Raw genomic sequence first — 14119 nt, forward strand, 5'->3', positions numbered from 1 at the left:
TAGGTAGTGTTCAATTTCATATTATTTTGTATCTATTAGAAGTCTAAATTTCATTGCAGACTCAACAGGACTGACGAAAAAAATTTTCTAGACTTTTTTTGTGTGTGTTGTGCTTGTTTACTTTGGACCTGACTTTATTATTGGGCTAGTGTATGAAAACATGTATATCTTTATTGGATGGGATGTTCATTTGCTATACGAAGGAAAAGAAAATGTCAAGAAAGAAAAAAGATGAAAAAATAGTTTTTTTTTGTTTTTTGGATGAGGGAAGAAAACTAAGTGGGAAGAAAAAAAAAAGATGTTGGATCCATAAAAAAATTTTTCTCCTTAAAGATGAGATGAAAACTAAGAGAATATATGCAAATATTAATAAAATTACAGATTTAACCTTTAATTTTACTTTATTAGACAAAACAAAATATTTAAAGTCATTCTTTACTTGAGCAAAGTCATTGAAAGAGTAAGTATTTGAAATGAATAAGAAAGAGTTGTAGTTATGAATCACTAGTATTTTTATTTGATGTATGCGAATTGTATTTGGATCTAATTCGAACTTGTGAGATAGGACTATAGAATTATTACCTAACTCCTAAGTCCTACCTAATTAATGCTTTTTCAAAAGGTACTTAATTTGATCCAGTAATGAATTATAATTTGAGTAAAAATAAGATAGCAATGATGTCTTACCTGAAAAACACATCGATGCTTTTAATTTACAAATAAAAACAAAACGCTCTAAGAATCAATTTCGGATCGGTGTCAGAATAGAAGAAAATAACAAGTAAGGAAGAATGTGTAGTTTCTTTTGCTTTAGTGTTAGATGGGATTTGTCCAAAAGCGCGCTTTTGTAATATTTTTTGCACAATTAACTTCGAATGAGAATTAAGGGTGTTTATAGATCGGATCGGATCCACATATCTATGGTGTTTATCCGAATCCGATCCAAATATTGCGGATATGGATCCAATCGGCAATGTTATTGGATCATATCAGATTCGTATACTAATAGGATCAGATTGCTGATTTTAGGTAGGTATCCGCATATTTGTGGATCCGGAGAAATAAATAAATATTTTTTATGTTTTATTTCAACTAATAATTATCATATATGTTGTATTATTTTATTTTTATTGTTTAAGAAAAGTATGTTTAATAATATTTTAATAGTAAACATGTTTAAAAGAGTGAAAAAAAATATTTTTTTGATATTTTTTAATAAAAATAAACTTTTAAAAATATTTTTATGTTTTGCGAATATATCCGATATCCGATCCGATGCGCATATTATCGGTTTGGATCGAATTGGATCCAAACTTAAAAAACTGCAAATATTAGATCCGATCCGATCCGCATTCACCCCTAATGAAACAAGATACACATTCACCATATGCTCCCTGTTTTTTCGATTATTTTTTATCTTATTATTAATATTTATTATTATTTTCGTTGTGACGTATAATTCTATTACAGAAGTCAATAATATATCAAAAATTTTTACTTCGATAAAAAATTTATATGTATCGATACTTAAAAATATGAACAAATAACAAAATGACATGTAGACTATGATTTTTACGTCAACATCTATTTTTTTAAAAAAAATATATATTATATCAATATTTTTACTAAAACAAACTTATAATTTAATAAAAATAAAAAATATTTTTTAATTTTATAAAAAGACTTAAATATTTTTTTATGTTAGACATAAACTACCTCTTAAAATTAGTCAAATTTTAAAATAATTTTAATCTTATAATTTCAAACATTAAATAATTTAAAAAATAAAAAAAATGCATTTGATTATTCATCTACAGTAAAGGAGATTGCTTAAATCTTATAGTAAAAGACAAATAGGTCCCTGACCTTTTAAAACTGGGACATTTTCGTCCCTCAAAATTAGAAAATATATTTCGATCCTCCACGTTTTAAAACGGCGGACAATTATACCCTTCCGTCCGTTTTGGGCCAAAAACGGCAACGGAGCCAACTGACATGGAGGAACAGTGAATGACCTGACCGTTACACTTGATGAGGTGGATTGGGATGAATTTTTAATGGACAAGTTCGTCCCTTAAGGCCAAAACGACGCCGCAGTGAGCCCTATTTCATGAAAATGCAAGGTGGAAGCCATGGCCGCTGCTCGAGGCTCTCCCGGTTCTTAGCAGTTCCGGTGCCATGTAGCCAACCGTTCCGATCACTCGAGAGGTGTTAGGTATCTGCTCATGATGATGCATCCGGGCGAGTCCAAAATCCCCCAACCTTGCATTCATATCCTTCTCAAGTAATACATTGCTTGCTTTTATGTCCCTATGCAACACCTTAACTTTCCAACTCTCATGCAAATACAATACCCCCATAGCCACATCCTTCAGCATACCTCCAAACTCAATTATATTCTGTTCTGAAAATGCTTTAGTTGCAGCATAAATGTCTTCATAACTAATACGGTGTGGCCAATACTCTAATTCCCAGTCTTCAATATCTCCCTCTTCCTCCATTCTTTTGCTTCTTTTTCTTTTGAGCAAAACAACAAACACCATTGCTGCACTACCAATAACAAAGATAAAAATTCCAAAACTGATCCCTGAAACAAAACCAAATGAAGGCAAATTCGTAGTCACCAAACCATCGCCGATCGAAAAATTTGAGTTGCTAAAGCTCCATGCCAAAATCTTGTGACTCTCAACAAGTTGCCCTGTTGCCCCACAAAATCCCACAAACATTTCATCCAAAAAGACATCAGAAAGATTCACAAGTTCACTAATCAAAGGCCTATTAGGCCTTCTTTTCCCTGCAATAGCCATTGCTACATTAACTTTAGAATCTGAATACTCAATCCACACTTGATAGTTCTCACCATTGTTAAACTTCAATTCCTTAAACTTTTCATCATGTTTTCCACTGACCCAAAATTCAGCATCGTGTGAGGCCAAAGAAGTAAGAGAATTCACATCCAAACCCACATGGTTATCATTGATGTCATTGAATTCTTGGTTCTTGAACACATCAAACTCAATCCCAAAAACATAGTTTTTGGGGTTACCATTGTTGGTCAAGTTGAAGAGGCCAAGGTGCTGAGCTGAGCTAACCCCGTTTGCTCCTTCAAAAGGTGAGAACAAGAACACAAAACCATAGCCAGGGAGAAGGTGTTTGAATGGTGCAACGGAGAAGATGAAGGAGGTTGAGAACGGTAAAGGGTTGGAAGAAAAGGAAGATTTTGTTGGGATCTTGGAAGGGTAGAAAGCACGGCCAATAGAAAAAGAGGCATGGTTGGTAAGGGTGAGAATTGAAGAGTGAGAGTGAGAGTGAGAGTGAGAGTGAGAGTGAGAGTGAGAGTGATCATCAATAGTGGCGTTTGCATAGAGTTAAGGGACTAATTTGTCCACTAAAAAATTGTTCCAATCCACCTGATCAAGTGTAACGACCAGGTCATTTACTGTCCTTCTATGTCAGCTGGTTCTGTTGTCGTTTTTGGCCCAAAACGGACAGAAGAGTATAATTGTCCGCTGTTTTAAAACGTTAGGGATCGAAATGTATTTTTCTTCTTAAGGAACGAAAATGTCCTCATTTTAAAATGTTAGGAACTTATTTGTCTTTTACTCTAAATCTTATTATACTTATCTTTAAACTCTAATTTCTCATAGTCATTCATACCTGGGGTTCTAAAAATTGGATAGGATTGGTCAATCTAATCGGTTCAACCGTGAATTGGCAGCACAAACGGTTCGTTTTGTTTCGAAAAATTGATGCCTCCAAAACCGGACCCGAGCTGCTGAACTGTTTAAGAACCGGTCTGTGGGATAGAACTTGGAACTTGGAACTTGGAACTTGGCCGATTCCCCCAAACGGCGCCGTTTCGTTATCTAAAAACAAAAAACACTTCAGTTCAGTGGCTGAGCCAAGCCCCTTCTCCCCTTCTACAGAACTCAGAAGCAAGGTCTGAGAACCCTTACCTCTCTTCGTCTGTCCGTCCGTCGCACACAGGGTCTTCTCTTCGTCCATCGAGCCACTGCGCCCCCATCTCCTTCTCCAATCTTCTTCCTTCAGCAGAACTGCGAGTAGCCCTAGCCCCTCACTCAACCTCGTCTTCGTCTGCTAGCCTTCAATTCTCGAACACCTCTCATTCCCCAATCGTGTGGTCGTCCTCTGGTCTTCGTCTGGTCGCCGTCGTTCGTCGTGCTCAACCGCTCTCCGGCGTCCGTCGAAGGTCAGTGCTCACTGGTAGTACTGGTTATTCGTTTTTTATGCTCTGTTCAGAAATCAAACCCTCTTCCTGGTTTTTTTTATGCTCCCTGCTACCATTAGTGTTTTGTGTTTTTATTGAATGATTAATTGATTATTGATTAGTTCTGGCTGCTCTGCTGTGCTGCTGTTTTGTATGATCCACTTACAAATCCTTTTTGTATGATCCACTTTGTATTTGGAATGTGAAGCATAGAAAGAACTAATCTAAATTATTGAAGTGAGTGCAAATTATAATCAGAACATTTTTTATCGGAGAGTTGTGAGAAAAGCCTAGTCGACCATCTAATGAAAAACTTTGAGGCTGATTTAGATTCTACTTCTCCAACAAATGTTGGTGTGCAAGCTTGAAGCAACAAAACTTTTGAAGAGAATGCTGGGAAGAAGAAACTAGATTAATTGAAACTAATTAGCACTTTTGTTAAAAACTCATCATATGTATTTTGGAAATGTGATTAGTCGTAGGAACTTTTCCAAATCTTAACTAATTATAAGAAATTTCTTCAGGTTAGTTTATATTTCGTTGGTTGGTTAAATTTGTTTCAAAGATGGAAATATCTTGATGTTAATTACTCTGTGTGCTTAGGTTTTTACTTATGCTTTTGGTTCTATCATCATGGAGAACATTAGTAGGGGATCAAGTAGTACTAGTACTTTATTAGCATATAAGCATCTAATTTGGTTCAGATGGGACAATAATTGCTTAACAAAAAAGTTATTATTATTAATTTCCATTCTCATCAATAATGAGACTAGAGTTAGATTCAAAATATATTCAAAATATATTCTAATTTCATCTATCATGGTGGAGCTAACATAGTGCTTCATTTCTCACTTGATCGTCTATTTATTATGTAGGTGTACTATGAAATGAAAAATTAGATTTTTACTTGTCAAAGTAGACTTTGGGTTTTTCACAATATTTCTATGTTTATTTACTCTTACATGTGCTTTTAATTTATTAACCTTTGTGCATATGTTGACTATGACTAAGATTGTACTATGGTTTATGTCTCTGCTGCTGATTCTGATGAAAAGGAATGTTACTTGAAAATTTATCCATGAAATCTTATTGAAATTGACAGGAATGAATTTGGTTATGAAGTAAGACAACATTAATAAAATATAATGCTAGGTTAAAGTACCAAACCTAGTATGCTTTTAGTTCAAAGATTAAGCCAAGCTGCTGCACAATTAGTTTTGCTTTCAAACAAATGCATGCACATTTATCAAACAAGCAGCGCAAATTCAAAAGTTGAATGGTTTAATTTCTTTTAATTTGATGCCTGAAAGTTGCTGCATCTATATTCCGATACTATGAATTAAATTTTGTAGCACTCTTATTCATTGGAGAGAGTGAATTTAGGGAGGATTTGATTTTCTTCTTCTGAATGGAGCTGAAATTATTTCCTTGACTTGTGTAATTAATAATTAAGTTCTACTGCCTTTGCAGCCTGTAACTGAAAACAATGCCAATCTAAAGACATGCTTTTTTCATGTTCTCTTCAAGCCTCAAGGTTTGGTTTATCTGATTATGATCTCTTGCCATATCTTCCTCTTCCTATGAGTCATATCTTCCTATTAGTGTGGATGAATAATCAAATGTGTTTTTGTTTTATTTTTTAAATTATTTAAAGTTTGAAATTATAAGATTAAAATTAGTTGAATTTTAAAATTTGATTAATTTAAAGGGGTAGATTTTGTCTAACATAAAAAAAGATATTTAAGTCTTTTCATAACATTTTAAAAAATATTTTTTTTATTTTTTTTAAATTATAAGGGTATTTTAGTAAAAGTATTGATATGATATATATTTTTTAAAAAAAGATTAGATGCTGACGTGGAAAATATAGTCCATGTGTCGTTTTGTTATTTATCCACGTTCTTAACGTATCGGTACGTATGAATTTATCATTGTACCGAAACAAACACCTTTGATGTATTATTGACTTTTGCAATAGAATTACATGTCAACGAAAATAATAATAAATATTAATAATAAGATAAAGAATAATTGGAAAAACAGGGAGGATATGGTGGGTGCGTGTCTTGTTCCCATTTGAAGTTAATTGTGCAGAGAGATATCGCAAAAGCGTGCTTTTGGACAAATCCCCTCCAATACCAAAGCAAAAGAAACTACGCCTTCTTCCTTGCTTGCTATTCTCTTCTCTTTTGACACCAATCCGAAATTGATTCTGAGAGCATCTTGTCTTTTTATCTGCAAATTAAAGGCACCGATGTGTTTCCCAGGTAAGACATCATTGCTATCTTGTTTTTGCTCAAATTAAGATTCACCAATGGATCAAGTTAAGTACCTTCTGAAAAAGCATTAGTTAGGTAGAGCTTAGGAGGTAGGTAGTGACGGCCCTCCCTCACGATCCCAAGTTAGATCTAAATACAATTCGCATACATCAAATCAAAATACTACTAGTTTGAAACTACAACTCTTGCTGATTCACTTCAAATGCTTAACCCTTCAGTGGCTTTGTTCTAATCTTAGTAATTTATTCATCACTAGTTGCTACTGAATCACAACCATTTATAATCTTTTATTTATTTTCATTTTCCAAATAGGTGGCGTGTATCGAATTGCGACATTTCATTTGTAAATCGTAATCAATCTAGCTTGGGAAAGTGAAAGTCATGTACACTTATGCTCAACTTTATTAGCCCTTTCTAAGAGATACCAACAGCTAGCAGCAAGGATTATAACATTTTGATCACAAGCCATACAAATAAAAGATGCCACAGGTTGTAAATCCCAGGCAGGATATTTTGCATACCTATTCCTCTGCCTGTTTCAGAGAGCACTTGAAGGAGCCAGCTGATTCTAGGATTTCCCATGTGGTTTTCAGCTTGTTTTCAAGGCACCATCGTGGCAAACTTTGTCTTGGTGACACAAAAGTTAAGCCTTTGAAATTGATGAGGCGCACATTATGCCCTTGTAGTAGAACAGGAGTTGTTGCAGATGAACATCAAGAAGACTTTCCTGATGAAGATGAGGACCTGTGTCCCGTTGATTGTGTAAGGGAATTCACGACGGATGAAGAGTTCTGCAGGATTCTGGACAAGGCTAAAGGAACAGGATCTTTGGTGGTGGTAGATTTCTACCGCACCTCTTGTGGAAGCTGCAAATATATAGAGCAGGGTTTTGCCAAGTTGTGCAAGAAGGCTGGTGATGATGAAGCCCCGGTTATTTTTCTAAAGCATAATGTTAGTATATATAAACATCAGTGATTCTTATCTTTTGTTGATTACTGGACTGAGCACTCATGCTATCTAGAAACTCTTTTATAATGCTATTCCTTGCAGGTAATGGACGAGTATGATGAGCAATCCGAGGTTGCAGAGCGACTAAGAATTAGGGTATCTCTCTTTAGTTTGTTATGACATGTCTTTGTAATTCTTCACAGAATCCTCAGAATTTTAAATCAGACAGTTCGGTCCCAATAAATTTTTATTCACTAGAAGTCCTCAAGAATTATTCTCATAAAGACAAATTGGTGCCTCCATAATGTTCAATTAGGTAAAAAAATATTACTATAAGATAAATTAGTTCCTCTTCAAAATGACAAAAGAACCAATATGTCCAACGTGAATAACTCTTGAGGATTTTTAGAGAATAAAAATTTATTAGAGATTCTTTGGGTACCAATTTGAGTGTTTATTCTTTTTTTAATATCTCTCGAAATATCCTCGTTTCTCCCTGCTCCTTTTTGGATGATTCAATCTTCTCTATATATGGGAGTAGGTATTAAATCGTGTATCATTTGTGCTGAAAATAGTAATTCAATTGGTGCAGGCTGTGCCTCTTTTCCAATTCTACAAAGATGGAGTCCTGTTGGAAGCATTCCCAACCAGAGATAAAGAAAAGATTGTCGCAGCCATCCTCAAGTATTCATCTCTTGAGCGTCAAGATATTTTGTGTTAACTTCATGGGAATGGATCACTCATGCAAAATTGGTTCTACATGACACAAGTTCTTTAAAGATAATTTTGTAGACCACACAAAATATTTTAGCCATGTGATTGTATTTCACTTAATTGGAACACTTGCTTAGTGCAGGGATTCTCAATTTCTCATAGACCCTTCAGGGGGTTTCAATAAATATTTTTTTTTTTGTTAACCTTGTGCGTCTTGTTTGTTTAGCTCACATGGCATTTCGCTCCCTTTCCATCTTAAAGGTTTCGGGCTCAACTTCTACTGACTGAAAAAAAAAAATTTTGACCGAAACCTTTCACTGCATGTAGATTTAAATAATAGTACAGGCCTACAATAATTTGTGTGTATTTTCATTGGGAAGAAATATATGTCTTATTTACATAAACAAAGAAGGGATATGCGGTAGTTTTTTTCCACTCCAGGTCACTTTTTTTCAGGAAAAAAAATCATGTTAAATTCAGGTCACTTTTAAGATTGTATAGAGTGTATTGTAGAATTCATCTACACAAATTACAAATATCATCGGGTATTAAAAACAGAAATGATCAATCGTATTCATTCAGTATTGGGAGGCACACAATCAAAAACCTTCCCAATTAATGCTGAACCTGTAAATTGATCTTAGTCCTGTTCGAGGCAAGAAACTGATATTCAAACCAATTAAATTATGCCATTTTTCTATATGACCTTTCAAGGACCTGCACCTCTGGTCCATATATTAAACGGCAATGTTTAGTAAATGAACCAACTATCCTAGAGGCTACCTCCTTGAAGAACATAGATGCAATCTGACCAACAGAAAAGGAACATTGATTAGTCACCACCCGAAAAATACATAAAAATATTAACATTAGCGGGGTTTATTGTGATGGAATGGGCTGTATAGTAGATTGTATGAACACAGATGCATGCATATAAGAGGGTTAGTCATGTCAAGTTACTGGTCATGATACTCAGCAAATAAACCCTTGGCACACATGAATTAACTAATTAAGGCCTCAAAAGTCAGGGAAAGAAAAACATAAAAGTGAGGACAGAACATTGATTCCAAAAAAGCATAATGATAGTTAAAACAAGTTCATCAAGACAGATATAGAATGACAGAACCATCCCTATCTGTGAAGAGGTGACTGAAACTTGAAATCCACCAAAACATAAAGATTGCAATTCCCTGTAATTGGGTATGGATTGAATTCCCATATGTTTATCAAATGATCAAACAGTGTACTCTGTGAAACAGTTGTCTAAAAATACAAAATATAAAGTATAAGGCTATAAGCAGAACAAATAGCAATCAGTAGAAACAAAGAACAAAATTCTATTGCCATAAACGAGTTGATTTCGTGTTGCCCCATTCAACAAACCAGCCAACCCTAATCCTGCTAGTGGTCACTTGGCTTGACCCACTCCATAGAAGTGGAACAATTGTCAAAAGCCCAAATAACACGTGCATTTTCGTCGCCTCTAGCTTTGAGATGTAACATGATACCCTCTTAACTCTTTTAGCAATTTTCACATCAGAGTGATACCAATGACTGATGACGTAATACATTATGTAGAGTTCTGTAGCGACGACATATTGGCAAAGCGACTCCTTTGCATTGGCATGAACAACATATTGCCAACATTTTTATAGAAGCAGAGTCCAACATATTTTAATTGTAAAAAAAAGAGAAAGTAACCATAATCATTCTGAGTAGAGAAAATGAACTACCTTTATACACTTTGGTCTTTCCAATTCAACGTGAGAAACGTAACTTTCAACAAGGAATTTAAATCCAATTTCCAACTCAGCATCAAATGATCCATCTCGATAGTGGCTAAGTATCTCCGACCTCTGACATCAGAGAACAAATCCATGGTAGAAGACAACAGCTGCAACAACATCAAATAATTGTTAGAAAATCATTTAAATTTTTAATTTTTTTTGTGGTAATACAAATATTAATTGTAATTATAAAATTATGCTATTTCAAATTAAATAATTTATATAACGGTGATCTTATTTATTATTATAAATGTTAAATTGAATAAGTCATAATTACTTTTGATTTTGAATTAAATGAGAATAAAATCAGATATTATATTTATGGGCTTTAGATAATATTTTTATTTGGATTTTAGAGTTTAATGAGTGCCATGTTCAAATATAAATAGTGGCTTTAGGATTTCGGTTTCTAATATACCAAAACTGTCTCAACAACTCTTTCTCTATTAGGGGAGTTGCAATTCAGCCATCATATTAGGTATAAGAAAGGTTTTGATGAAGGAAGACTGAGACAACTATTCCATTAATTTTTAATTTCTAATTTCTATAAATAAAGGTACACTTTTATATTATGATATATATAATTCTTAGTAATTCAATATGAATGATCTAGATTAATGAAATAATTTATTCCAATAAGTGATATCAGAGCCATCCATAATTTAATCATAAAAAATATTAAGCTTTTGTTATTCTTTTGAATTTAACTTCTCGATCAAAATATGTTTATATATGCCTTGCTTACATTAATATTATTGCATCGCGAAGTTATATATATTATGGATAAACACAAAATTTTCTTTTATGGTCCTGCCTATTACTGTTGTACACATATAATATGTTCTCCTTTTGATGTCGTTTAGGTTGCAATTCTTTTGTATGTGTACTGCCATGGCCATTTATATATATTACTTGTTTGAAAATATATATATATTGTTGCAGGCCTATAATGTAATACAAACTAAGCATATTTTAGTTATTTTTTTATTTTCTTATTGTTCCGAGAATTATCTGAAACATTGAGCGGGCTTGGGCTTGAACGTGAAGTCTAAATTCTGAGTGAGGTGATTTCCGACTTATCTTGCTTCAAGCAGCCATCGTCCGAATTGTTTGTGAGGAGAAGGGGGTGGTACTTACAAAATACTCTGATGCCTAAGTCAGCAAGGGTCTTAGCATGTTTAAGTATATTAGAACTTAAGTATACTTGAGGGTGTCAGTGTATTTATAGGTGATGAGCCAATAACCATCGTTGGAATAGTTCTACTTCTGGTGGTGGATAATCGTCCCTTTATCTAAGGGTTGTTGAGATCTATCTTCTAGAAGTGGGTGAGAGATATTTGAGATTGGTTATAACTCCTTCAGAGGGGAGTTATCACCTCGTAGTGTTCTGTCCGACCTCTCAAGATGTCGGTTATGTGGTATATGTCTTTTGGACTTTTATGTGCTTTTGGGTCTAACTTATATTTTTGGACCAAGTATGAACAATGTCTCTGTTTGAGTCTGATCTTTTGCTTTAAGTCCGATTCAAGTATAAATGAAGTCGGGTGGACACCAAGGATTATGATTATCACATCGGGTCTTTCAAGTCGGTTTCTGTGTTCAAGTCAGAAAATCGACGAGATTGTATAATGCCGATCGTTGCGTCTGTTGGCTTTTCTCTTTGACATGTGGGGTGCGGTTACATCTGTAACTGTGCACGTTCTTTAACGAGGGGAGGGGTTTTTACAGTTTCGTCCCTTGGGTCTTTTAAATACTCTTTTCCTTTCTCTTTCTTTCTTTTCGTCTCTCCATTCCCTCTGTGATACTCGCTCCCTTTCGTTTTCTCAAGCCCCTCTTTTTCCTTCAAAACTCCTTGCATTGAAATTTTGTTCTTTCTTTGAAGAACCTTAAAGAATGTGGAGCATTTTGGGAAACTTCTTTGCTGCTTCTACCATGCCATTATCCTTCTTCAACTTCTTCGAGAAAAGAGGTTAACTTCCTTTTCTGCTTATGTAGTGCTTTTCACTGTATTAGAGTCCATTGTTTAAATGCGGAATCTGTGCCAATGAGGCTGCACCTGTTGATAGTTTTATGGAGGTTAAGATAGTTTTGGTGTATTTTTGCTATCGTATTGCTGTCGTGATTCTCCGTGTGTGCTAGAATGTCCCCAAGATTACTGTGTTTTTTTAAAGATTATTTTTTTGTGGCTATTGGTTGCACCTGTTTACAAAAAGAAAGTTTGCTTTGTTTCGAACTTGTTTATAATGCTTTCTTTTGTGTAATGTAGGTATATTCTTCTATGTGTCTCGTCCAATCCCCTCAAAAATGTCTTCCAAGATTCTTGAAGATTTGTTAAAATGGGTAGACTCTTCGGTTTTGTGTTCGGTTCCTCTAGTGGATAGTGTTTTTGTAGAGGAGTTCCATAAACATCATAGGATTTATAGTTCTAAGGATGATGAGGTAAAATATGAGTTAGTGGCCCCTGACCCTGAAGACCGAGTTTGTTTCGGCCGAGTTGCTGATTTGAAAAGACATTTTATTTTCATGTATGATTGTCTTTTTACCCGACTTGGGATGGTATTTCCTTTTTCAGATTTTGAAACTGAAGTTTTGTCTTATTGTAAAGTCGCTCCTTCCCAAAGGCATCAGAATTCTTGGGGCTTTATGAAGATCTACCAGTTCGTGAGCTGTGAGCTTAGTTTTCCGATTTTTCGGAAGATATTTTTCTTTTTATTTCATCCCACCAAACCCTTCAGTACCATCTCGAACAAGCAACAATGGGTTTCCTTCCGAGCTATCTAAGTTCGGAAGGTATTATCTATTTTTGACGAGTCATTTCTTGATTTTAAGAACTTCTTTTTTAAAGCCTACACTGCTGAGGGTCACCATCCCTTCTTTTTGAGTGAAAATAATGAACCTCGTTTCCAATTATACTGGGTAGAGGCAGCTCCTGTTGAGAAATATAACTTGGTTGACTTGGATGAAGTCGAGGAGGCTATAGTCGGGTTCTTCTGAGAGGCTTGGGGACGGACTCCAAACCTTGACACTAAAAAGTTCCTTTTTGGAACACCGAGTTATGTTCGTACCGAGCTAGGTAGTTTTTACTACTATTTTATGGACAACTGCTTGTTTTTCTGACTTTTTTGTTGATATCTCTTTACTTTTTTTTTTGTAGAAAAAAATGAAAAGCGGTTCCAAGGCCTATCAGAAGGTTTAGGAGACCAAGAGAAATGCCCAAGCTCGAGCTACTCGGCTGCATGAGGGTGGCAAGCCTGACACTCCCTCTTCGACCAAGTCTGATACGGGTACCTCTTCTCAAATAAAATAATCACAATTCTCTTCATATATATGTATGTATAGGTATAGAAACTATTTCTTTTTCTATTAAATAATTATTCAACAATTTTTCACTATCTAACTGAAGAGTTTATTGTACTTATGGTAGAAGTCTTTTAGACAAAAATGATTATTAAATATATATAACACTGCCAAAACTAAATATTATATATATATATATATATATATATTAAATACTAATAATCTATTTATATTTAAAAAGTTAGATTTAAATTTAAATAATTAGATAATTGGGTTATTATTATTTGTACTTTTTAGTTGAACAAATATAATTTTATTCAATCTTAATAGATTAAATTCATATAATACAATAACTTTTATTATTATATTAATATTTAATAATATAAATTTTGTACACATAAATTATTTTTTTTAAATACAGAGACAGGACACGCACATTATTACAGTAGACTCTTTATATATATATTTTTTTAGAATAAAATACTAAATTAGTCCCCTACGTTTGGGTATAATCTTATTTTGATCCTTAAGTTTTAAAGTGTTCTATTTGAATCCAAAAAAGTTTCATTTAACTTTAATTTTGTCCCATTGTGAGGTTAAAGATAAATAATTAACGAAATGTCCTACATGACAGCAGTATAAGAACAAGGTTGATAATTTGGAGAATAAGTACAAGCTCCAAAGGCACAAAATCAACCGTGAATGCATCAATACATGTATTTAACATTTTTTTAGTTTTATAGAAAATATTTCATTTTAATTATAAGAAAAATGATAAATAAATGTATTGATGCATCCACGGTTGATTGTGTGCCTTTAGAGTTTGTACTTATTCTCTAGATTATCGACCTTGTTCTTATACTGTT

The 14119-nt window shown here is 34.0% G+C and overlaps 2 protein-coding genes across 10 annotated transcripts; one reads left to right on the plus strand and one right to left on the minus strand.

Moving 5' to 3' along the window:
* Positions 1 to 1696: 1696 nt before the first annotated feature.
* LOC112795063 (probable L-type lectin-domain containing receptor kinase VII.2) lies at positions 1697 to 3383 on the minus strand. Its single transcript, XM_025837022.3, has one exon. It carries the CDS (start codon positions 2805 to 2807, stop codon positions 2109 to 2111), a length of 699 nt encoding a protein of 232 aa, XP_025692807.2. The 5' UTR covers positions 2808 to 3383; the 3' UTR covers positions 1697 to 2108.
* Positions 3384 to 3806: 423 nt separating this feature from the next.
* On the plus strand, positions 3807 to 8372 carry LOC112797027 (thioredoxin-like 4, chloroplastic). 9 transcript variants are annotated; one of them, XM_025839767.3, is made up of 7 exons: positions 3807 to 4210; positions 5699 to 5762; positions 6272 to 6495; positions 6820 to 6996; positions 7101 to 7458; positions 7558 to 7611; positions 8048 to 8372. In XM_025839767.3, exons 5-7 carry the CDS (start codon positions 7168 to 7170, stop codon positions 8174 to 8176), a joined length of 474 nt encoding a protein of 157 aa, XP_025695552.1. In that variant the 5' UTR covers positions 3807 to 4210; positions 5699 to 5762; positions 6272 to 6495; positions 6820 to 6996; positions 7101 to 7167; the 3' UTR covers positions 8177 to 8372. The 9 variants fall into 9 exon arrangements, with proteins under 9 accessions (XP_025695552.1, XP_072091838.1, XP_025695546.1 ...); XM_072235737.1 differs by having other exon boundaries at positions 6323 to 6495; XM_025839761.2 differs by having other exon boundaries at positions 6820 to 7458.
* Positions 8373 to 14119: the final 5747 nt, after the last annotated feature.

This window comes from Arachis hypogaea, chromosome 4 (assembly GCF_003086295.3).
Source record: "Arachis hypogaea cultivar Tifrunner chromosome 4, arahy.Tifrunner.gnm2.J5K5, whole genome shotgun sequence".
Lineage (NCBI taxonomy): Eukaryota > Viridiplantae > Streptophyta > Magnoliopsida > Fabales > Fabaceae > Arachis > Arachis hypogaea.